The following is a 26,083-nucleotide window of genomic DNA, read 5'->3' as shown; positions in this document are numbered from 1 at the left end:
TCTTAGATCAGTACCCCACTCACGAACTGGCCTTACGCCCTATGAGGTGGTGTTTGGGCGCCCGATGAATATCTGGGGGGTGCCCAAGCCGCGATTAATACATGATGTGCCTTGCGTTATGATGAATGACTATCTGGCACGATTAACAAATGATTTGCTCTCTATTCATCAACAGGTTCGAGAAGCGCTCCCTGACAACTCTGCTGGAGAGGGCCATGATCTCCGCCCTGGTGACCATGTGATGATTCGCTCGTTTGAGAGAGCAAGCAGTCTGGAGCCCAGGTGGAAGGGCCCCGAGCAGGTCCTCCTTGCAACCCGCACCGCTGTACGAGTGACCAACAGGAAGCGGTGGGTGCATTCGACACATTGTCGCCGTGTCTCCCCGGATCTGGTGACTCCTGCTGTATTGACCGACTACAAAGAGATCTTGGAGAAAGAAAAGAGCCCAGCTGTGACGTCGGCCGAAGTTGAGGGAGCCTTCCCGGACCACACTGCTGCCGGACGAGAGCGCTACAACTTGCGTCCTCGATGAGAAGATTTTTTTTGTATTTTTAAGACTGGTTGGTTACCGCTCCAGGTTTGTGAAACGGAAACCGGGAATCCCAAGGGGGGGGGGATCAGTTCTGCCAGTGTAGCGACACCCGTCTTGGCCCGGAGAAGAAAACAACGGCTACCTCGGAGTTCAGCACCGTATTTTTCTTTTTTAGGTATACACGCACGTGTATCTGAGACTTTGCGAACAATTTGTGCTATTTAAGACTTTGCACGAACATTTCTGAACTATGGCATCAAAGGCTTCACGTGATAAGAAAGTATTGGGTGCCTTTCTTTTTGTTCTGACTATTGTGGTGATAGCTGTTATAGCCTGGGTAGTTGAACTTGTGGTGCCTGTACGTGAACATTTGCTGCCGACTACCCCGGCTCCGTCCGAACATTTTCATTTTACATTACCCTTTCATGAAGAACGTCATAGGCAAACGTATCTAAATAACAGCTTCATTCAGATTCTTCACCACACACATAACATGACCAATACCTCAAACTGTTGGGTGTGTGAGATGTTGCCAGGGCACCAAAAGAGAGGGGGCACCCCACTTATTCCACTCCCGTTTTCACATAATGGATCATGCAACGCCTGGTACACCCTCCTCTTTACTTTGAGATGGCCAACCAAAGGGGGGGTGCTTTTCCGTTTGAATAAAGTATGTTCCCATGACAAGGATGGGTTTCCACGGGCTGAGGGTACTCGATTTGAATGGGAAGAGTACAGGCCCGATAACGTGTCTGCCCCACGTGTGTACAGCAACCAGAGGAATATTAATGTATCGAGTGCACATGTTATTAATGTCATTGCCACAAAAGCAGATTTATGTATCAGAAATAAGGGTTCGATTGCAGTGGGGAAAAGCGAATGTAATACCACTCTCACTTTTGATAGCCCGAATGGCATCTCATTTGTTGCATCACGGAATACGTATTTTATTTGTGGAACGAAGGGTTACCATCAGCTTCCATTGGGGTGGTTGGGCACATGCTATGTATCGTTTGTACTACCTCCTGTATTTATTGCCCCACCAATGTATCACAATGATTACACGTTATATCATGACTTCGTCCTGAATAGGGTTAAGCGAACTGTTGTTCTGGATGACATTGACCAGACTGATACTGCCTTGCAACAGTATGTGGACTTTAATTTGGGACTATTCTCCTTTGTGGGGGCCGCACTGAACAGCCGGAAAATCAGACGACTGACACGTGTTGTCGAGGCTGTAGCGAATGACACTGCCATTGCCCTGGGAAACATTACCGAGGAACTACAGATTTCTAGGATTGTTACGCTCCAAAACAGGATGGTGTTGGATGTCGTTTTGGCTGATCGTGGGGGGGCATGTAGAATTATCGGAAGCAGCTGTTGTGTATATGTTCCGGACAATTCTCCATCTGTTTATGATGCCATCTCCAAGCTTCACAAGATTGCAGCTGAAATACACCCAGACAATGGAACTTGGACACTTTCGGGATGGTTCTGGTCCATGCTTGCTACTTGGGGCTGGAAACTGTTGACGATTCTGTGTATACTTGTGGGAGCAATGTTTTTCATATGCCTATGTATTCAATGTGGCCCAGCCCTATGTTGTATGTGCCTATCAGCCTGCATACCATCAAGACGAGCTCTTGCTCTTGACAAAATGATGCTCCATAAAGAAGTAACACAAATCATGTTAATAGATATCGAGGACGAACATCCTGATTATGTTCACTATGAGGTAGATTCAGCTAAACGCTAAAAGGGTCGTCTGTCGTAATTGGCCTGGCCGCGTTAGCGATTAGCTGAACCTACACGTTGTCCTCCTTAACTTGGCTATATATGAAAACGCCATCTTGAATACTGCGGCGGCCATCTTAGATCATAAGCGGCCTCGTGGCCGGCGTGCCCTTTAGTCCATTGTCCGTTTCACTGACCACTTCAGTCTGCCCAGCAACAGGCTATTTTTAGTACCGGTCAAGCTTGCACATGCGCAGTCCCCACTGACCAGTAAGCCTTTAGGAATGTGCGCCAAAGTGACCAGCGGAGTTGTGCCCCCTCCAATGAGCTGGCAGCGTTCCAAAACATGACCATATATGTACATAAATGTGTCCTAACTTGTGCCGCCTATCTTTTATTGCCCCAAACTGTATATAAATTGGGGTCACACCGGTGTTCGGTGTGATACCTCTTGCATTACCGAAGGGTGCTGTTTGAGTGTACCACCACCCCATGGGGTCTTAATAAACTTGTTCTTTGCCTTTTACAGTTTCCGTGCCAACAGTTCTTGAATGTAAGTGGGTTATCTTCGGAGCATGTAGGCCTTGGGAACCCTGATTTACTTCATAGGGGGATCTGACTTTACTTGCATGGAAAAGTTTGAATAAATCTGAAGCACTTTTTCTTCAAAGAAATTAGCAAGAGAGTTGCAAAGACCAGGTGACACATCTATAACTAACGTGTAGGTGTATTAGAAAGTTTGGTTACTACCTGAAACAACTGCTTGGTGGAATTTTGGATCCAAGGGAATTGGTTCAATAAATATATTTTTGAATTACTTAAAAACACTTTTGTAGGACAAATCAATGGTCCTAAAATGACTCAATAATCATATAGTCTAATGAATAATACACATCAATGTTCAACAAAAACATACATCACATAAAAACAAGAAAAACAAAGAACAGGTGTATATGAAAATCTTGATTTTATCTAAGAGATTAAGGGGCACATGAACTTGTAGTACAAATATATAAAAATATATATGAACAGGCCTACAGGGAAAACAATAATGTAAACAATCTTATACTCTGTAGGTCCTGTTAACACCTTTCCTAGTTCACAGATTTATCAATTACATAAGGAAAAAGCGAAGGTCGACGTTTCGGTCTCCTATGAGACCATCTTCAGGACTGATGAAATAATATTTGTAATGCCCTATTGTAAAATGAAACACAAATATTTACAATTACAATTAGATCCATCATTTTGATCTGTTTTCCAAATAATACACCAGTGTTATAAAACATTAAAAAAAAATAGCACAAAATGTTATTGTTTGGTTAGCGCACAAACGTCATAAGTGCGCCCCTTCGGTTGGGCACACCTTTGGGTTCGTCACAAGGACAGACTCTGTTGTTTTATATATATATTTTTTTATTGTTGTTGTTACAAGTTCAATCAGCTTAAATTCAGGGTATTAGAGTTGGTTGAGAAAAGAGAAGGCAGAGACAACAACAAAACTCTACTACAACGTGAGACAGCCTGGATTTACTGATTACAATCTTTGAAACCATTCGGCCTTAATGACCGTATTGAACTTAGCTGTTATTTGTAAAGATCTGTACGATATCGGAATGCATTGCAAATTGAGTGGTTTGTTTAACTGTTTTCGCTTCTTATGTTTTATGTTTTTTGTGCAGCCCCCGTGACTTTGTGACATATCACCATTACACACATGCTTTCAAACTCACACACATTGTTGTTTCTACCCCGTACACCCCGTTTTCCTTCATCTTGAAGATAGTGCATTTACTGCACTTCTCTTATCATTCCTCACTTGACCCATGTTAAGATGGCCGCCAAATCCTACCAGGTCCACCAGTCTGTTTTCTATCTCCTGACATCACGAACCTTTCCGGGTTCCCGTCAGATTCAAATTCCCCGCCAACGCGGTGACACACCTACGCTCAGGTTACCTCAGCGCCCCGAAAGGAGGAGAACCTTTGATACGACTCTTCTATGAAAGAAAGAGAGCCCTTGAAACGTTTTCAGCTTCACATCGAAGATATCGACTCGAGCTACTTTGCTGACCAGCCACCGCGTCACGTTATTTTTTTAATCTTCGCTGTTTTCTCTTATCAACAGCGCATGCCAGTGACTGCCCGAACTTCGTTGTCATTAGGAATTACCCGGTATGTTTATGTTCCTGTTTTTGAACACCCAGTCGTCTGACACGCCGCAATGTCACTATGCACTTTCACGGATCATGACAATACACGTTTAGCATGAATAAATCCAAACAACACTGATATAGTTTGCATGTTTTTTCCAGTTTTTTTTGTTTCTAATCTTGTGTGATGAATATCATATATCATGGCGCATACCAATGATGTTATTTTCACCAACAGAGCTCCTTGAGAAAGGGCCATGCCCGAAATGCATCGGAGCGTTTGTTTTTTCACCATAAATGTGCACTGAAATCCATTAAATGAGGATATGAAATGAAATATTCGATAAATGAAAGTGTGATACAAGTGAACTGATTGAACTTGTAACAACAACAATAAAAAAACCAAATATAAAACAACACAGTCTGCCCTTCGTGACGAACCCAAAGGTGTGCCCAACCGCAGGGACGCACTTACGACGTTTGTGCGCTAACCAAGTATTATTCATTGAGCGTACTTGGACGGTTACGCTACCTGGTGGAGCACTCAACCTCATAAACTTTACAAATTTACAAGAACTCTTCAACAAACCATTGCTGTGCACTAAGCCAAATCTCTGTTTATACAGCATTTTATTGTGCCATTCAAGTATTTCAGTACCATTGGGTGAACAATTATTTATTACATGTAATTATTTATTACATGTTGTGTTTCATTTTACAATAGGGCATTACAAATATTATTTCATCAGTCCTGAAGATGGTCTCACAGATACACACATAGGAGACCGAAACGTCGACCTTCGCTTTTTCCTTATCTAATTGATAAATCTATGAAATAGGAAAGGTGTTAACAGGACCTACAGAGTATAAGATTGTTTACATTATTGTTTTCCCTGTAGGCCTGTTCATATATATTTTTATATATTTGTACTACAACTTCATGTGCCCCTTAATCTCTTTGATAAAATCAAGATTTTCATATACATCTGTTCTTTGTTTGTCTTGTTTTTATGTGATGTATGTTTTTGTTGAACACTGATGTGTATTATTCATTAGACTATATGATTATTGAGTCACTGGATTTTAGGACCATTGATTTGTCCTACAAAAGCGTTTTTAAGTAATTCAAAAATATATTTATTGAAAAAATTCCCTTGGAGGCATCTCCTACCCTTTCATATTCATACCCAAGCCCTCAAGGATATATCGGGTTGCTCACTGTTATATACTTGGTGGAATTTTGGGTCATCTCTATATGTGTTCGATAGAATTTACTTTTTTCTATCAAAATGAGAAGTTTATATTTGGTCAATGAGTCCTTGTATAGTTCTTTGGCATTATTATCATAGTGTTTACGCCATTTTCTCTCTAGATTTCTGCATTGCTGTTTCTCGAGTTTTAAAGCCTCTGAGAACCAGGGAGCTGACGGGATATTTCGATTAGTGGAAACATTCTTAACTGGTACTGTTGTGCTGAAGGCATTATGTAGCCAGGAGGAATAGTTATTGGCCGCTATATCGGGGTCTCCTATAACTTCCTGTTGGGTGGAGGAAAGCATTTTTTGCAAGAGTTGAATGTCAGTATTCTTCCATGCTCGAACCTGTTTCGGGATACGAGAAATAGTGTGCTTTGATTTAGCTTTTGTAATCTGAATAGTGCAGATTATTGCGGAGTGGTCAGACCTGGTAAGAGGTAAAACAGAGGATATCGAGATGTTAGTATTACTAGTAAGTAGTCCATCTAAGGTATGACCTGCTGTATGAGTATGTGTTTGTTACTAGCTGGTGTAGACCTGCTGAATTAAATAGACCAAATGGGTGTAAGCTGATTCTACCATGGGTTAAGGCAATAGAACAAGCACTTTAGCACTGGTTAGCAGTGTAATAGTGTGCAAAATACTAAAAGCTAATAAACACGGGTTTAGAATAACAGGAGGGTATAATCAGACAGTTTGGGGAGGACACTGCAGAAAAGGCCAAGTCCAGCATGTATTAAAAAGTAGTCACAGCAGCAAGAACCTCACTTCACCTCCACCAGTACACTAAGAAGATATCAAGGGATCAAAACAGAGGCACTCAAACAAATCTGTGATCCTAAACACCAAGAAGTATGGGAAAGTTGTGACATTCAGCTGCTGTAATCTCTTTGAGATGAATGGAGGATAGAGTTAAGCAATGTGGGAATTGTGCACTTTGCATCGCTAGGTATAAACAATTCAGCCAAGTGGATGAGACGCAGCAAAGTAGTGAGCCCAAAGTTTTGACCTGTATGGATGTTCTCTTACTAGCACTCACACACATGTAAGGAGTATTACTCCATTGAAGGTGCTGGGAAAGCACTAATAAAATAGCACACCACCACCATAAAACTTCCTGTGTATTACTGGACTTATTGGCATACATCATTACAGCATCACTATTAACTTCGTTCTCATGATACGGAATTTCTTTTGTTCAAAGTCAGCTGTATTTATGAGAAAAGAAATTAAGTGACATCAACAATGTATCAAACCCATCAAGTGTGTTCACATATGCCAAGACCAAAACGTCAATGCCTATATTAACAACATTTTGTGTCAATACTAAAACTATTTCATAAAGCATAAACTTGTTAAAAATTCAAAACCTTTAATGATTTTTTCCAGACAAAACCAAAGGAATTATAATAAAGCATGGAGGGTTGTTGTTGCTCCCTGGATACTCACTGTCTGTGTTAAAAAGTCTAAAATTCTTGTTTTCCTTTTTTCATAAATGAAACATCCCACAGCGAGCCCTGCAAGTCACATGTCTCAGGGAATCTGCCATGGGTAGCAGAGGGTATATCCTAATTGACGTCCATTGTGGGGAGGTTTGGTAAACCTAAGGGCCTTCCTTTGAGACCAGGATGCGTTTGCTGTCCGTTGGTGATGCAGAAACCTGTTTTTTTTAAAACTAGATCAAATGTATCAATGCCTGTCGATCACTGTCAGACCAGTGGTCGAAGTGGGGGGAAAAAAGTAGGGGAACTGTGGGTGGAGAATCAGGGGGTGGGAATAACCGAAGATTAAATCAGTGGGCGGAGTCAGGGGTGTGGCTAGAAATAGCACCCATACCAATTTTTTGTACGTTTAGCATTCCACTGACCAGTTACAGCTTTTAACGTTATTTAATTTAAACAATGGATAAACATGTTTATTTGAGGTTTAATTCGGGAAAAAGCAAACACTCATAGGAAATACAGGTTTATGTAAAGCGTGTGAAATATAAGCAGGAACAATATGTTACCTTAATGCTTTACTCTCATTGTTCAGAAATCCATGATTATTTTTTGTCTCAAACATTGAGGAAATTAATACAGGGCTCCTCCTGTACACATGTGTTAAGCAGGGCTCAGAAGAGAAAGGTACTCTTCAGGAGAATCTAGACTCACGGAAATCCACAAAGGCGCATTCATATTCATGTCAGCCAGCTACCTGCTCAATCATAATATAGCAAAAAAAACAACTGGTGGACAGAATGCAGAACAATGTCATACATTCACCCCAGTACAGTTATCTAGGCCTAAATCCATTGTCTTTTTGCTCACCATGCCATTCCAGTTTGGACTCAGCCATATGCAAATCAGTCTTGATCCTGCGCCCAATGCAAACAGTCCAGCCCGAACTGCCAGGCCACATGTATTCAAGTGTCCTTTCATTCGGGAAGTGAACACAAAGCAGTACCCACTGAACTGTGCGCATAACATATTGTTCTTTGATATGCATGGTACATGTTTTTTGCAGCAGGCAAATTACTCCTCTGCGCTACCTTAGATGAGTAAAACAGTCACTTGACAAAACATGCTCCCATCTCTCTCCAGCAGGTCACCAAAGTTATCTTGGCGCTTGTATTGTTGACCGAAACCTGCTGAATATACAAAAAACTTTTTTTTGTTTTTAAAACTCCTGCACTTGTACAAAACCGTCCCCCCCCAAACTAAACTGGCCCCCTACCCTTCCAGTCGCCCTGGGAAACGCCTGCTCCTGCCCTTTCACTGCTCCTGTCCAGTCAGTACTCCTGCTCATGCTCGATCAACACTCCTGCTTCGTTAATTCCCCTGTCCCCTCCCTTCTTCTGGCCCGTCACTTCTCCTGCCCCGTTCTCTGCTCCTGCCCAGTTCTCTGCTCTTGCCCCGTTCTCTGCTCCTGCCCCGTTCTCTGCTCCTGCCCCATTCTCTGCTCCTGCCCCGTTCTCTGCTCCTGCCCCGTTCTCTGCCCCTGCCCCCGTTCTCTGCCCCTGCCCCCGTTCTCTGCCCCTGCCCCCGTTCTCTGCCCCTGCCCCGTTCACCGCTCCTGCCCCGTTCACCGCTCCTGCCCCTTTCACCACTCCTGTCCTTTCACCGCTCCTGTCCTTTCACCGCTATTGTCCTTTCACCGCTCCTGTCCTTTCACCGCCCCTGTCTTTTCACTGCTCCTGTCTGTCCTTTCACCGCTCCTGTCCTTTCACCGCTTCCTCCTGGTTACCACTCTAGCTCATGCCCCGTCACCTCTCCTGCCCCGTCACCTCTCCTGCCCGTCACCTCCCCTGCCCCATCACCTCTCCTGCACTGTCATCTCTCCTGCCCGGCCACTTCTCCTGCCCCGTCACTTCTCCTGCCCTGTCACTTCTACTGCCCATCACTTCTCCTGCCTGGTCACCTTTCCTGCCCAGTTACCTCTCCAGCCCAGTCACCTCTCCTGTCATGTTGCCTCTCCTGCCCCGTCACTGCACCTAGCCCATCACTTTTCCTGCCTCGTCACATTTCCTTATCTGTCACTTTTCCTGACCCGTCACCGCTTCTGCCCGTTCACTGCTCCTGTCCGGTCTGCACTCCTGCCAGATCCCCGCTTCAGCCCCATCACTTCTCCTGTCCCATCACTTCTCCTGCCCCGTTCACTGCTCTTATCCGTTCACTGCCCCTATCCATTCACTGCTCCTGTTGGTTACCGCTCCTGCCCATGCCTAATCACAGCTCCTGCCCCTTCACTTCTCATGCCACATCACTTCTCCTGTCCCGTCACCTCTCCTTTCCCGTCACCTCTCCTGTCCCGTCACCACTCCTGACACGCCACTTCTCCTGCCCGTCACTTCTCCTGCCCGTCACTTCTCCTGCCCGTTACTTCTCCTGCCCGTTACCTCTCTTGCCCAGTCACCTCTCCTGCCCAGTCACCTCTCCTGCCCAGTCACCTCTCTTGCCATAGAACCTCTCCTTTCCTGTCATCTCTTCTGTCCAGTCACTGCTGCTGCCCAGTTCACTCTGTGTACACCTGCCCGTCACTTCTCCTGTCCTGTCACTTCTCCTGCCCGTCACTTCTCCTGGCCATTACTTCTCCTGCCCAGTCACCTCTCCTGCCCAGTCACCTCTCCTGCCCAGTCACCTCTCCTTTCCTGTTGTCTCTTTTGTCCAGTCACTGCTCCTGCCCAGTTCACTCAGTGTACAACATTGACAAATTACACAAGGTGTCAAATTCCCCACAGTACTCTGTCTGGGGAAAGCTCCTCTGTAATCACCAACTCAGATCTCTCTGGCACTTGATATGCTAAAGGCAGAGGGCGTGCGCATTGTCATTCGAAAGGGGATAATCTGCCTCAGTAGGAATGACAATGGGCCTGCCCTCGGTCTGTGCGAGCTCAGGGAGGGGCTGCTGCAGCCTCTGGAGTTCAACAGAGAAGTGAGAGCAGCCCCTGGAATGTGAATGAAAAAGTTATTGTTTGCCGTCCTGGGACGATATTTTGAAAGAAAGAAGTAGGGAAACGGACTGAAATAATTTTTAGAAGTAGGGGCACGCCATGCCCTTCCGTCCCCGCCCACTTCTACCACTGTGTCAGACACAGGTACCGGTTCTGCACAGCAGATGTACAGACTGGTACTGACTCAGCACAGTACAGACACCATACAACACGCTCCACAAAAAGCAAGGTTTTGGCCCCTGCAAAAGTTCAGCGTCAGGAAGCATTTGCAACTCAACTCCGGAAAGGTCCTGATGGAAAATGCTGCTGTGCCTATTGTTGTGCAGTAATTGGAGAAAAAACAATGACACCGCACGCCTTGAACTCTTCTTCTGGGTTGCAGTGCACAGTGCTTAATCTGAGCCGGTGGTTTCCGGTGCTAGGCGCCGGCACTTAACTGCCAACACCAGCACTTATGACCGCCTGCCACATGGTGGCCCTGTTTGTCTAATATAGAGACGAGCAAAACAACAGTTTTTCATTAATTCAATATACCTATAAAATGAATAATATCTGCCTTTCTAGCCATTCTTATAGCTTTGGGGCCTTGAATATTCTCAATGGTCACACTTGGAGGAGTGTGATGCTTAGTAGTTGTGTTAGTGCTGGCATTTGCAGCGCTGGCACAGGCAGTGGGCGGATGCAAGCTGGAGTGGCCTGCTGACATGGGTCCCAGCACTTACTTGTTAGTAAATTAGGCACTGGCAGGGCAGGGACATTGAGATGCACGAGAAGAAACAGACCTCAGAGGAATAGACTCAAAAGAGTGCTTCTTCCATCATATAAATGTTTACTTCTATCTGGTGCAGATGTTAGCTATTTTAGTGGTTCGATCTCATGAGGTGTCATATATCTTTGCACCTTATAATAATGTGCTTCGTACCAAGCACATTGCAACTTGCAGGTGCTTGCAAATATGGCCATTGTGGTTCGGATGGCAAATGCACATTTCCACCTTCGTTACGAATACTGCAAACGGGGACTTTGCACATTTCTGATGACTGCAAAATCTCTTTGCCCATATTGCCCCGCATTCACATGCTCCTATTGGGTCCTGGTGAGTCTCTGTGAATTAGTCAACTCAATAAATGGATTGTATATCATATAAAGTGGCTGAATCCCTGCCTTGTACCTATGGTTCTGATGTTTTAGGTCTAAAGCCAAGCTTTTCGTTATTGTGTTTTTCAGTTCCCAGAATGTAACTATCTGCGCCTTTACTGCAGTATGGTTTAGTTGTTTCTCTGACAATAATGCAGTTAATTAAAAAGACATTATTTATTGGTCTTTGTGAAACAGCATATACTCTTAGCATTTCCTGGACTACCAAAACTAACCTTCAGACTGTAATTGCACTTTGCTACTATTATAGGGGAATTTTGGGTCGGGTGTGAGCAACCTGAATACCTGCTTGAACCCTTTGCACCATTTGGTGCACACAGACAAATGGGCTAGGGCGGCTCCTCCATTAGGGCGGAGGAGTGCCACCGCAGTGCGAGAAGCAGAAAACAAAATGGTATTTTAAATACCATTTTATTTTCTGCTTCTGCGCTGCGAGAAAGCAGTATGCAAGGGAATGCCTGGTTGGGGGCGGATGGGAGGATATGCCTGGTTGGAGTGGGTCGGGGAGGAGACGCTTGCACCACTCAGAGTAACCTGACTGCTTTTGTAGGCCCTGGGGCCGACCAAAGCAGTCAAGCGCACTCCACATTTTCTCTATGTAGACTGCATGCAGCCAACATAGAGAAAATGGCTTCCCAACAGGTGCTCGGCTGGGTGCTGTCCGGGACTCCGCACCAATCACAACGCAATTGCAGAGTTGTGGTTGGCTACAGGAGGGGAGGGAGCATGCCTTTTCCTGTTCAGGACCAGCCCAGGAGCTGAGGCGGCACACAACCAGGATGAGGTAAGTTTTACTTTTAACTTTACGCCCCACTGTAACCCCAGCGCGACAAACCCCGCGCGACCCCCTATCCAACCCCTACCCGCGACAATTGCAGGCTGCGACTGCATATGGGGTCCGATTTAACAAGAAACTCGTAAAGATTGCCAGGAGAACTACTGCCAAACATTTGAGAATTCTCATTAACTCGTAAATTGCGAGTCACAAATATAGAATGCGTAGGAATCGCAATTTTCTTTGCGAAACCTACATACATTGCATTTTGCAAATCCATAGTAGTGAATTGGTAAAATTAGCTATTAAGGACTTGCAAAATACATTGTTGATACATCTGGCCCCAAGGATCTAACCATTTGCTGGGTGAGAATAAACGGAATAATTCTTGTGAACAATCACAAACAGTTCGTAAAAGATTGATAATTTTTCAGAAGCGGCTCGTTTCAGGGAAAAGAGGCGGGCTTGGGGGGTTCAGGAGGGGTGGATGGTTGACGACCGAGATAAATCGAAAAAATAATAAAGAACTTACCTACCACCCTCCTGCATTGTGCTCTTCTGCTCCTCCCCACTGCAGCCAGGCACAGGTTCATAGACTCCTCTGTGGCCAATCCTGAAGCTGCTAACATGCACAAGAGCAGTTTCAGGATTGGCTTGAGCACCGTAGACTTACTGCGAGCTTGGACCTGCTCTCTTCAACCAGGCAACGCAGCTCAGGTTGGATTTAGTGCGCATGACGGCTTTGCCGGCCTAAGACGGATGGCCAAACCGTCATGCACACTGATAACAGTGCCCACATCTCCCCCTACAGTACTGTCACCCTCCTGGCACCGCCCCAAGACCCAGGAAAAGAAAAAGAAAATGATAATAAAACAAGTTTTAAACCTTTTAGGTTTAAAGTATTTTATTAAAGTACAAAAAGAGCATGGGGAAGGGAATAGGAGGTCAAGCGAATACACAGTAAAAGAAGCGGAACGTTGCAGCGGTTCAGAAGAAAAGGAGGGAGGCAGGAAGCCCCAGAGGGTAACAAGGCATAAGTCTTAAAGCAATAAGGTATTGTGAATGACCCCCCAGGAGACCCCCACTCCCTAAGCAAGGCAGTGCTGGAATAACGTCCCGCATTACAGTAAAAAAGAAAGTACACCATCCCTCCAACCCCCCGTCCCCAGAAAAGGAGAAAAAAGAGAGAAGCGAAGGAGGAAAAAGAAGAAAACAATACCCCAACATCCCCGTCCGAAAATCAGCATTAAAAGCATGTGGCCCCCACCCCCAGCCCCAGACCCCCGAGCCCGCACATTCACTCCCCTGTAGCCGCCGGCGGTGTCAGCCTAAGGAGTCGCAGGTATCGTGGACATGTGAGTTCGCGAAACTCCGTGGACAGCAGTGCCAAAAAGGGGTGCCAAAGCTCTTCAAACTGGTCAACATTCCCAGCCACCGTGAGCGACATCCTCTCCATGCCCAGCACCTGCCAGAGCCTATGTAGCCGACCAGTGATGGAGGGGGCAGTAGGGGTGCGCCAGAGCACAAGGATGTTTTGGACCGCGGAACCTAGCGCAATCGCAATCTGCCTACCCCTACGGGACTTCAGCGGGTACATCAGGTCATTGGGGAGGCCTAGCAAAACATACGCGGGGAAGCGCGGGAGCTCGATCTCAAAATGCTTATCTACCTCATCCAGGACCTCCTTCCAATAGGCCGACAGCACCGGGCACTCCCAGAGAATATGCGTGAGGGTGCCCTCCTGTCCGCAGCCGCGCCAGCAACCTTTATCACCGATTTTGCGCATCTCGTAAAGCCTCCCCGGGGTGTAATACCAATAGGTGGATACCTTAGTAAAGGTCTCTGTCAGCCCAGTGTGGTACGCAGAGTGCCTCGCCCGATACGCAATCTTGTCCCACTCCTTGTGGCTCAAGGTCCTGCCCAATTCCCTGTGCCAACGCTCCCTCCCTGGGTTATGGTAATGAAACGGCGGGGGTTGGAGAAACTTGTACAAGTCGGTGATAAGCTTGGCATCCGAGGCCCGGGTTACCAGCCATCGCTCATAGGGCGTAATCGAACGGGCAGCGACGTCGCGTACTGAGGGTTGAAGAGCCCAGTGGCGGACCTGCATATAACGCAGTCTGTCCCCCTCCGTCAGGTCAAACTCCTGTCGGAGCTGCTGGAAGGGGAGCACACCCTCCGGCCCGTAAATCTGGAAAAGCACCCTGCAACCCGCACTCACCCAGTGAGAAAAGGCTCCCGGTTCCAGACCCGGAGTGAAGTCTGGATTGCCAGCAATGGGAGTGAATGGCGATGGAAAGGTGGTGAGTTCACGAAGCTCACACACCGCGTCCCACACTCTCAGCGGAACCCGGGTGATAAAAGAGGCGTAGAGATTAGGCGGGCGGTGAGTGCGCCGCAGGAACGGGACTTCCTGGAGGGTATGGCCCGCAACTGCCTGATCTTGAAAGAGCCAATGCTTGTCCGATTCCCACCGGCTCCATTCCACCAAGTACCGAAGTTGCGCCGCCTGAAAGTACTTCCGGAGATCCGGGACCCCGAGACCCCCCGCCTCCGGGGCAAGCATGGAGAGGACCCGCTTCATCCGCGGCTTACGACCCTGCCACACAAAGCGGGAGATGTCTGCCTGCGTCTGCCGTAGCCAACCTACAGGAGGCTGGAGAGGTAGAGCGCGAAAAAGATACAGGATCTGAGGCAGTATCGTCATCTTCACCGCTGCGATACGGCCCAGCCACGAGAGCAGGCCTTTGTTCCATCGGCCGAGTTCGTCTTTGACTTTTTTGCCCAGAGAGGAATAGTTAGCGGCGACCATTGCAGGCAGGGAGGGAGCAAGCAAAATACCCAGGTAAGGCACCGTGGAGGAGGACCATTGCAGAGGAAAAAGACGCTGGAGGTCCCGCCTGGTGTCGACAGAGAGCGACACATCCAGGGCAGCCGACTTAGTCATATTCATTTTAAAGCCCGCCACGCGGGCAAAGGAGTCCAGCTCCTGGACGCAGGCAGGGAGCGACCGTTTGGGGTCATCCAGGGTAAGCAAGACATCATCCGCATATAAGCTGACAGTATGCGTGTATTGCCCCATCTTCACCCCAATAGCGTCCGGGTTATCGCGAATCCTCTGGGCAAACGGCTCCATATAGAGGGCAAACAGGAGCGGCGAAAGGGGGCAACCCTGTCTCGTGCCGCGTTCAATGGCGAAGCTGCCGGAGCTGTGTCCGTTGACACGCACAGATGCTGACGGTCTCCTATAACAATTGAAGACCATAGTGCGGAACTTCTCGCCGATCCCCAGTTTCCCAAGGACCAGCTCGAGGTACGGCCAATGAACCCTATCAAAGGCCTTCTCCGCGTCGACCGATAGCAGCATCCGCTCCCCCGGGACGCGTGAGGCCTTTTCTAGCACGTGCGTCACCCTCTTGGTGTTATCGACCGTCTGCCTACCGGGTACAAAACCGGCCTGGTCCGCCTCCACCAAACCTGGCAGGTGTAGACCCAGCCTGGCCGCCAAGATCCCCGTGTAAAGCTTGAGGTCCACATTCAAAAGTGAGATGGGCCGGTACGAGCCGCACAGAGTCCGGTCCTTTCCCGGTTTCGGGATAACCGACACAGTCGCCGAGAGAAGGTCCGGCGGGATAGCTCCTGGGTCGGAGAAGGAATTGAATAAGCGAGCCAGGAGAGGCGCGGCAGTGGGACAGAAGGTCTTGTAGAACAAGGCCGTATAGCCATCCGGGCCCGGAGCCTTGCCGTGCTTGAGCCGAGCGATAGCGGAGATGACTTCCTCCACGTGAATATCCCTCTCCAGGTGGTCCGCCTGGGCGGAATCCAGGGTCGGGAGGGTTACGGAGTCCAGATAGGCTTCAGCCTCTCCCGGTGGGGAGGGCTCTGCAGCGTACAGCGCCTCGTAAAAGGCACAGAAGGAATCCGCCACCTCCGCGTCACCGGAAACCGGGACCCCATCTACTCCCACTAGCTCTTTTACCACGTTGCGTTGCTGCGCAGCTCTGAGCCGATGGGCCAGGAGCTTACCGCACCTATCTCCGCCGGTGTAATAGGCATGCTTCAAGCGTAGCGCCGCATACTCCGCCCGGTCCAGGTCCAACGCAGAGAGGAGTTTCCGCGCCGCCTTCAGCTGCCTCCAAACACGAGGAGCCCCCGTCCGGCGGTGAACCTGTTCAAGTTCCCTGACCTGCGCCGTTAGTTCCTCCCTCTTGCGTTGGCGCTCCTTATTCTCCGCCGAGGAAATGGAGATAAACTCCCCCCTGATGACTGCTTTCAAAGCCGCCCACTGCGTCGCCAGGGACGTATCGGAGTTGTCATTGTGGGTCAGGTACTCTCGGATGACCTCCTCTATTCGCTTCACCACCAGTTTCTTATGGAGAAGCGTGTCCCGAAGCCGCCACATCCCTCTGGAGGGGGGGGCCGCCGGCCAAGCAAAAACTCCGGAAACCGGCGCATGATCGGACAAGGACAAGACCCCGATGTCCGCCGCCGTGGCGGCCGAGCGAAGCGGGCCGCTCACCAGGAGATAATCTAACCGCGAATAAGTGCGGTGTGCGTGGGAAAAATATGAGTAGTCCCTGTCGGTGGGATGCATGGTTCGCCAGAGGTCATGTAGATCCATCTCAGCAATCTGGTCTTGCACCGCCCTAGAAAGCTCCCCCGTCTGCGGAAAGCGCTGGGCAGACCTATCCAGGGTGGAGTCGAAGACCATGTTCAGGTCTCCCCCCAAGATAATATGGCGGTCGGGCGAGGCAGTAACGTCCACTAACACAGAGTCCAGGAAGCGATCCTGGTGGTCATTCGGGCTGTAAACAGAACCAACCGTAAAGGCAACACCTCCCAGACGCATGCGATACACTAGAAGCCTCCCCTTCTGCTCGGCATGTTTATATAACACCTCACCCCTGAAGGAGCTAGCTAGAAGAATGGCCACCCCCGCAGTCTTAGTCGCAGCCAAGGAAAAGAGTTGCGTGGGGAACTTGGCAGAGCGCAACCTATGGCAGTCCTTAGAGAGTAAATGGGTTTCCTGCAGGAGGCAAATATCCGCCTGCGACCCCTCGAGCAGGGAAAGGATCGCTCTACGCTTTACAGGGTTATTCAGACCCTTAACATTAAGGGTCACTACTTTCAGGGGCGGCATCGCTCACGGGGAAGCAAAGCGCTATGCAGCAAGCGGGAGGGGCACGCGGGGCAGGGGAGCAGGGAAGGCCAGGATCGGTTTCGCAAGTGTTCGGACAGTATCGGACGGGACCCCCCCAGCACCAAACCAGTTCGTAAACCCCCCCAAAACCAACCCATGGTAACTAGCCAAAACCAAAAACAAAAAAAAACACCCCATTGTCTCAGTCCAGCCCAAGAGGGCGAGTCTGCAGAAAACAGTCAAGTGGACGTCCAGCCACACACCTCCAACCGCTCCCCCCCAACCCCCAGCCCCAGCCCAGCATCATAGAAGCTAAGAATCTCTCCCCCCGGAGTAAAGTTAGGCCGTCTGGGCCACGCCGTCAGATTCAGGCAAGTTCCTGGCCGCAGTCCTCAGGGCCTCCGCCATATCCGCCCTGATGGTAGGGGAGTCAGGACGACTCACTGTCGCCGACGATTGGCGCCTCCTCGATCTCCGTCGGCCTCGCCGCTCGGGGCGCCTCCATGCGGGCGTAGCTCCTTCTTCCTCCGTAGCTGTGAGTCCCAGCACCCCACAGACATCCTGTAGGGAGCGCAGCTGATGTAGCACCCCATTCCATCGAAAGATAAGACGGAAGGGGTGACCCCAGGAATAGGCCGTCTCATGCTCCCGTAGAAAGTCCGTGGCGATGCGGAAAGACCTGCGCTTCTGCAGTGTGATGGCGGACAGGTCTTGATAGAGCGCCACGGGCCGTTCACGGAAGGACAGCGGTTGCTTCCTGCGGGCCTCCGTCATGATGCGCTCCTTTAAGGGGAAATCCGGCAGGAATGCCAGGATATCAGGCGGGGGCGCCGATGACTGGCGCTGGCGGCCCACTCTATGTGCTCTGTCGATGCGGATCTGGAAGTCCGCTCCTTCTTCCAAGATGTCGCGGAACAGGTCCTGCAGATAGGCCACTAGGTCCGCACCCTCATCCGCAGACGGAACGCCTCGCACCCGGATGTTATTCCGCCTGGACCTGTTCTCGAGGTCCTCCGAGTGGGCCTGGAGCTCGACACACTGCTCCCGTAGGCGGAGGACGTCCTGCTGGAGGTGGACTATCTCTTCGTCGCGACGCTGGGCCGCCGTTTCCACAGTGTCGACCCGCTCGCCCAGGCCTTCGACCTCCCTACGCACTTCACGAACCTCTCCGGCCACCTCGGTCTTGAGAGTCTGGAATTTCTCCTTGAGGGAGCTGAATAAGTCCTCCATAAAGGACCTCGTGACTGGCGGTTCGCCTCCGGTGGCGTCCGTTGAGGCCCGGGAGGACCCCGGGGACGGCTGCGTCCTGTCGCGTAGTTGCTGGGACCTGCCAAGCATTTCCGGCAGAGTGCGATCTCCCCATGCCGCTCCTCATCTCCCAGTCATCTTGGCCTCCGCGGTGGATGAGGCCTAGAGCCAGCCGCTGTGGATGCGCCCAACTGCTCGAGGGCACCAGATGTGAAGGCCTCACCGAGGACAAGGGTGGTGCGTCACAAGCGACAAAATGGCGGCCCGGGTCAGGGCGAGACGACCATCGAACCAGTCGGGGTGGTCAGCAATGTTCCAAACGGAGGCTTTCAGCTGTGTGGTCCCAGGGAGGACAGCAGATGTGTAGGCACCAGGAGGAACCAAGGCGCCCGTATGATAAGGGCGCGGGCGAGGGCCACCAGTTCCAGCTCCACAAAGACAAGATGGCGGGAGGGCGGAACCCGGGAGGGCAGCCTAGGCCAGCAAGTCTATGGGCGACCCTCAAACAGCAATGGGTAGGGAAGGAGCGAAACCAATGCCTCCCATTAACACCGGCCAGTAAGCCCGGGCCGGGCCCCGCTCAGACTCCGTCGTCCTTCACTTCCAAGCTCGGGGTCCGCAAGGCGGCACACACCGACACCCAAGGCAGGGGGGTGGATCGCCGTCGCCGGGCTGGGGTCTGTCGTCCAGCGATGGTTCTTGCCACAAGGGCGCCGGCCAGGAAGCTTCCACACTCCGCGGAGTCCGTCTAGTCCGCTCCCCGGGGTCTCCAGCCTTTCAGCACCCGGCCCAGCCGAGGCGCGCGGACAGCGCCGCGATATGCTCCGCCTCCAGGCCCTTCTCCTCGGGGCGACCCGGGCTCTGCTCCCCGGAGCGATCGTTGAGCAAACTTTTCGGGGACTTCCCCCGGGGCAACAGAAGTCAAGGTGGTGTCAAAATGTGCTCCAAGAACTCCGGCACAGTTCTCTCGCCCGCAGTGCAGCCGCGGGGGGAGAGAAGCGCAGGAATCGGGGCTCGAGCTGAGCCGGGCCGGGGGAGCTACGGGAGGAAGCGTCCGCTCACCCCGCCATCTTGGCCACGCCCCGTTTTAAACCCTTTAAACCTGTTTTTATATCTTTTTATTTTTCAGGTTTGTGAGGGTGCTGGCGGGGGCGGGGGGAACACAACTCTGCCATAGTGGAGGATCCGCTGCTGCTATTTTTATAAATACATACTTATGTGGATTGCAAAAGTTTCTTTACACACTTAAAAAGGCAATCTGCACATTTAAAGGGAACTCAGGGCTCATTTAAACAGTTCAGTTTGGAGGTTAACCTAATATCCATTAGGGTGACAGAGGACAGTATGTTCACCACATTGATGGACTACCGCCCACCATAATTAGAAATCACCACCAGTAGAGATTTCTGGGACTTGAGAAGAACGCCCATCACAGAGGTTCCTATGAAGGCACAGCATGTAAGGTGTGAGTGCTCCAAACCTTTTTGTTTTTCAAAACCAAACACCCAAAGTGTGAGCTTGTTTTTGAAAAACTAAAGAGCCCCAAACTCTCTGAGCTTTCTCCAAAGGTCGTGGGGTAATTTTTCTTTATTTCTGTCCAGCAGCTCCAGGTATTTTCTGGTAGTGAGGAACAGGAAAATAAATCAGACTCACTATATTGCAGGAGATCTGATACCCTTACTTCCACGGAATCAATTCCATGGGCCCTTGAAAGTAAGCTACCCGAAAGCAGAAGGACTGCCGTTGAAAAGATGACAGTCCATCCAACTCAAATTGGAAAGTGACATAGGGACTACCGTTGACAAGATGACAGTCCATCCAACTCAAGTTAGAGAGTGACAAAGGGACTGCCAATGAAAAGACGACAGTCCATTCAACTCTATTTAGAAAGTGGCATACAGGGTACACCACCATATTTGAGATGGAGTACCCTGTCTGCCAAACTCTAAATTGGGCCCTACATTTTGTAAATAGCTCTGTGAACCAGGGCCATGAAGTTCCTGCACTCATTTAGTTTTTAATACTGTTTGACATCAAACGTTTCAGAACACTTATTACCTCCTCGTCAGTCTTCCTCGCCATATGACTTCGAGCCGGCCCAACCATCAGCCTGTTTTTTTAGTTCTGCGTGATTCTCTCCAGAGACGCTGTCAGGTAAGGGTGCCTGCTCTAGCATGGTTGGTGGGGTCTCAACTCTCCGAGGTTTCACCTCCCGGGTGGTCACGACAGATGCCAGTCTCCTCGGCTGGGGGGCGACCTTGGGGTCTGGGGCGGTTCAGAGTCGTTGCGATCTTCTCCAGTCGCGTTGCTCCTCGAACTACCGCGAGTTGAAGGCCGTTCTGCTGGCTTTCCGGGAGTTTGCTCCTTCTCTCCGGGGTCAGCAAGTCTTGGTCCGGACGGACAACCAGGTCGTGAGGGGTTACATCAACCATCAGGGGGGTGCTGGGTTCGCTCCCTCTGGTTGCTGACTCAGGAACTGATGTTCTGGGCGGAGTTGACGGTCCTGTCCCTCACGGTGGTCGATCTCCCGGGGTCCGACAATGTGGAGGCAGACTGTCTGAGTCGGGTTTTCCCTTCAATGTCCAACCTGTCCTTGACTCCGGAGGTCTTTCGCCACCTGGTGTCTCGCTTCGGTATGCCTCTGGTGGATCTGTTCGCGGACGGGGAGAATGCCCTCCTGCCCCGCTTCTGCTCTCTCCTTCCGGTTCCGGAGGTTTGGCGGGTGGATGTTCTGTCGTTCCCTTGGCCCTCCGGTCTCCTGTATGCTTTTCCTCTCTTCCCCTTGATTCCTCGGGTTCCCTGCAAGATTCGTATGGACAAGGCCATGGTGCTCTTGGTGGTTGCCAGCTGGGTTCGCTGCCCCTGGTTTCCTCTCCTGTACGAGCTGGCGGTTCAGGCCTGCTGACCGATCCCGGATCTCCTGTTCCCGTTGCGGGGCCCTCCGCATCCCAGTTTGGTGTTGCGCCGGCTCCATCTTCAGGCCTGGCTCTTGAGCGGGTGACCTTGCTGGCTCAGGGGTGTTTCTCTGGGGTGGTGGACTTGCTTCAGGGCTCTCGCCGATCTTCCACCTTATTGTCCTATTCCCGCCACTGGTCTTCGTTTTCCCGTTGGTGCGGTCTGCAGGGTGCCGACCCTTCCTCGGTGGATCCTTTGCGGGTCCTAGACTTCCTCTCTGAGGGTTTTTCCTTGGGTTTGGCTCCTTCCACCCTGCGGGTGTAGTGGGCGGCCCTACGGGCTTTCCGCAGTCCAGGCCTGGATGCGCTGGATTCCTTGGTCGCTCGTTTGCTCCGGAGTGGTTTTCTGCGTCAGCCTCGTGCCCTATGATTGTCTCCTCCTTGGGATCTTCCTCTGGTATTGCAGGCCCTCCCGGGTCCCCCGTTTGAGCCTCTGGACTCGGTTGCCCTTAAATTCCTCACGTTCAAGGTGGTTTTCCTGATGGCCATTGTGTCTGCTGGCCGGATGGGCGAGCTGGGGTCTTTTCTTCGCTCCCCCCCTTCTTGCAGGTTTTGCCGGACCGGCTGGTCCTGCGTCATGACCTTCGTTTTCTTCCCAAGGTTCCTTCCTTAATGAACCGCTCTCGTGAGGTGTTCTTGCCTTCCTTTCCTCCTGGATCGGAGGCTTCCCTGTCCTTGCTGGATGTCCGGCGTGCGGTTGTGATCTACCTTGACCGCACGCCTTCCTTTTCTCTGTGAGATAGTTTGTTTGTGACCTTTGGTCCCGTTCGTTCTGGTCACAAGCCCTCGGTCTCCACCTTGACTCTTTGGCTTAAGCAGGCTATCCTGCTTGCCTACGGGTCCCAGGGTTCGGATGTTCCGGTTGGGGTACAGGGTCGTTCCACTCGGAGTGTGTCTGTGTCCTGGGCCTCCTTCAAGGGTGTGTCGACTGAGGATATCTGTAGGGCAGAGACTTGGTCGTCTCCGCACATGTTCATGGAGCATTATCGGGTTGTCCTGGGTGGTTCTTCCCCTGGGGATTTTGGAGGCCTGTGTTGGGTGCTGAGGCGGGCGTTCCTTGATTGCCCCTTGTTTTGTTTGATTCAGGTTGTTCTTCTCCTGCTTCTTCTTTTTGTACGCAAATAAACACTGTTTTTTTCTATTGCATCGTGTGGTGTTTTTTCTTGTGTACATTGAAGCCTCTTGGCTGGGGTATTTGCTCACTTTGTAAGTCATGTGGCAAGGAAGACTGACGAGGAGGTAATGGCCCGGTTACTTACCGGTTATCTTCATTACTCCGAGTATAGTCTTCCTCGCCACATGAGTTCCCATCCCTCCCTCCCTGTCTGGCTATCAGCTTCATGTTGCTTGCTTGGTAGTTCAGGCTGATGGTTGGGCCGGCCCGCCTCTTATAGAGGTCAAGGGTGACCTGGGTGGGCCATGTTGGGAGGGGATGGGAGGCTCTTTTGCTTTGGAGGGTTCTGGTGTGGAGCTGAAGCTCACTTTGTAAGTCATGTGGCGAGGAAGACTATACTCGGAGTAATAAAGATCACTGGTAAGTAACCAGGGCATGTACATCTCCTACATTTCATAACAGTACACCCAGGATGACGATCTCGGTAAATGTCAAAGATGTTTAAACATACGGCAGAACTTTCAGATCTGGCAATTAACATTAAATACTTTTAAACTGGAATAATGTAATTCATTACAAGTCGTGTGGTCCTTACTTTTTTTTTTTTTTTTCCCAGGCTTGCCTGTTTTTCCTGGAACATTTGAGGTAGGTTCCTCACCGCTCTCTGTTTTGGCTGCTGGGGTTGCTGCAAAAAAGGTTAACACATATATTTGAATAAACATACCAATCTTTCAAAGCTTAGATTTTAATTCCATATAAACACTATAATATGAATATAGGCCTTTACATTCCATGCGTTTACAACACATGTGATTACAACGTGGTTGTTACAACAATCGAGTTGTTACATTGCAGTACCATTACAACGCAAGCTGTTACATTGACTTGCTGCCAGGGGCTCGCTGGACTTAGGAATAGTACAACTTATTATTCCAACTCCAGTGTGCGCAACAGTAGGGAAGGTGTTGGAATAGTAAATTATACTATTCCTTAGGTTAGCGCGCCCCCTACAGCAAGTCGATGTAACAACCTGCGTCATAATGGGACTGCGATGTAATAACGCAGTCGTTTTAACGACCGCGTTGTAATTGCATGTGTTGTAGCGCATGCAAAGTGATGGCTGTTTCCCCTATAATAGGTGTGTCACCTCTGAACAAATCCTTTTCTGTGCATTACACAGGTTTTAGTTCAGGCTTGACAGAGGACACATTAATCTCCAGGGGTGTAGGGGGAAGGTAATGGGTAAGGCTGCCCCCCACTCAATCACAATTAATCAAAATGTAGCCCTACCTCATCCAACAAACATCCAACTTTTAGACCAATATAAGGGGTAAACGGTCTCACTATCTGTTTCTATACCTTGGATGTATATAATAACACTATTCCTCAGGTCAGGATGTCTAAATTAATAAACATCAAGTCAAAACAATGTAAAAACACAGGCCAACACTTACTGAAAACAGAAAAGTGTAGAGAAAAGAGAGAGTGCCTCACGGTCCTAACACCCGAGGGGGTTGCCGGTTTAGCAATACCCGGTATACCCACTTCTCATCATTAGTCACTCATTCGCGGTGAGTGCATGGCAAACGCACTCACCGCGAATCACACGGAGCAGAAGCAAATCCTTCCAGGACTCGGGGGAGAGATAAATTTGCAACCCGCCCAGAACAATGATATTGTGGTGTATCTTTCCTCACATGAACTTACACCGATTGAATTGGGAGTCCTTAACAAAGGCCTTGGGTTTGTACCCACACCTAAACATGACCCCTTTCTATGTAGAACTGAAATCTCAGAAATGATGAGGAAGATTAAATTACACACGTTTTTCACTGACAAGGAGAAGATGCCTTTATTGTTGTTCGACACCAATCTCCGTCGCCCCTCTAGCTTCTGTCCACCTACTTCCCTTTTGGGCCCGGAGGTGGCGGCATTCGAACAACGCATCATACAAGATATTGAATTCCTTGAACTACATCAAGAACGGAGACAGGGCAACAGCATGACCAAGGAAGAATGGTTGGCGGTGGCAGCCTTGCAAAAAAATGTTGCTTTTACTATCAAGCCAGCCGATAAAGGCAGAGCCCTAGTCGTGTTGAACACCACCGACTACATAGCAGAGATCCTTAAACTCCTGGGGGTACGCACCAACTACCATCCTTTGGTACGTGACCCCACCCCTGAACTTGCAGAAATCATCAAGAATATGGTGGCAGAGGCTGTGGCAAAAAAATGGATAACTTATAAGGAAGCAGACTTTATTATTAACAACAATCCTAGGGTACCGGCATTTTACATTCTGCCGAAGATTCAAAACCCCCAACACCCCCCTCCGGGACGCCCCATTGTTTCTGGGATCCAATGGATCCTCGAACCTCTATCCCAGTTCGCGGACTTCTTTTTGAGGGAAGCGGTGGTTACACAGGAATCATTTGTGCAGGACACGACTGACATCCTCAACATCTTGAAAGATATGGTGTTCGATCCTGAGAGTCAACTTCTGGTTACAATTGACATTGAGTCATTGTACACCAGCATCCCCCAGGATGCCACGCTGGTGGCAGCAGCGAGGGCCCTGAGGTCGATGGAATGGTTCTATGACACTCCGCAGACATTTGTGCTGCAGTGCATCGAACTGGCACTAACAAGGAATTTCTTTGAGTACAGGGGACAGTAGTACCTGCAGACATAGGGGACTTCGATGGGGGCCACATTTGCTCCGAGTCCGGCCTGCATTTATGTGGGCCAGTTCGAGGCAAATGTGGTCAACCATCCGTCCAACCTATATCAAGGAAATATTTCCTTATGGAAACGATATATTGATGATGTCCTCTGTATCTGGACAGGTACAGAGGACCAACTAAATGTGTTCTTACAATGACTGAACCAGGCAGATACCAGCTTGCGGTTCACTTGGACCACTAGCAACATGTCTGCTGTCTATTTGGAGGTGGATATTTTTGCAATGGATCTCAAACTGATGACTAGTGTACACCACAAGGAATCGGATAGGAACTCCCTCTTGCATTATCATTCGTTCCACCCTAGAGCACTCAGGGATAATCTTCCGGTTGGGCAGTTTTTGAGATACCGGTGCAATTGTTCCACTACAGAAGCCTTTTTGGACCAATCCGCCGAACTAGCCACTAAACTCCAACAACGGGATTACCCAAAAAAAGTGATCAAACATGCACGGAAGAGGGCACTCAATACACCACGGGAAGAGCTGCTTGAGTGCAATGTGAAAGATAAGCAAATCTGCCTCCCAGTGGTTACAACGTTCGATCCCCTCTCGACTAGGATCAGGCAGATCATTAGGAAACACTGGTCCATACTGGATACCACCACTGAGAAAATGCTGGCCCCCCGGTTTGCTTTCAAGAGAGCATCAAATTTGCGTGATAGGTTGGTACATACGCGAGGCCCCAGTACGATCCAGGCCAGTACCCTTCCTACAGGACATTACCCATGTGGTAACTGCTCAGTATTCGGTCTTACATCAGCCACAAAAAGTGTTACATTACGTGATGGGCGAACCTGGTTTCTAAACCGGTTCAGTAATTGCAACACATCCTATGTGATCTAT

At 49.6% G+C, this 26,083-nt stretch overlaps 1 protein-coding gene across 1 annotated transcript in view; it reads right to left on the bottom strand.

The window, feature by feature from the left end:
• LOC147709124 (uncharacterized) overlaps positions 1-26,083 on the bottom strand; it is a 3,078,084-nt gene that overhangs the window by 2,116,051 nt on the left and 935,950 nt on the right. The window contains exon 17 of the mRNA XM_086927727.1: positions 23,093-23,182. Coding sequence (XP_086783853.1) covers positions 23,093-23,182 — 90 coding nt within the window. The remainder of the gene's footprint in view (positions 1-23,092; positions 23,183-26,083) is intronic.

This window comes from Lissotriton vulgaris, chromosome 6 (genome assembly GCF_964263255.1).
Source record: "Lissotriton vulgaris chromosome 6, aLisVul1.2, whole genome shotgun sequence".
NCBI classification, from domain to species: Eukaryota; Metazoa; Chordata; class Amphibia; order Caudata; family Salamandridae; genus Lissotriton; species Lissotriton vulgaris.
Note: the sequence above shows the minus strand (reverse complement) of the source record. Positions and strands in the feature narration are given on the sequence as shown.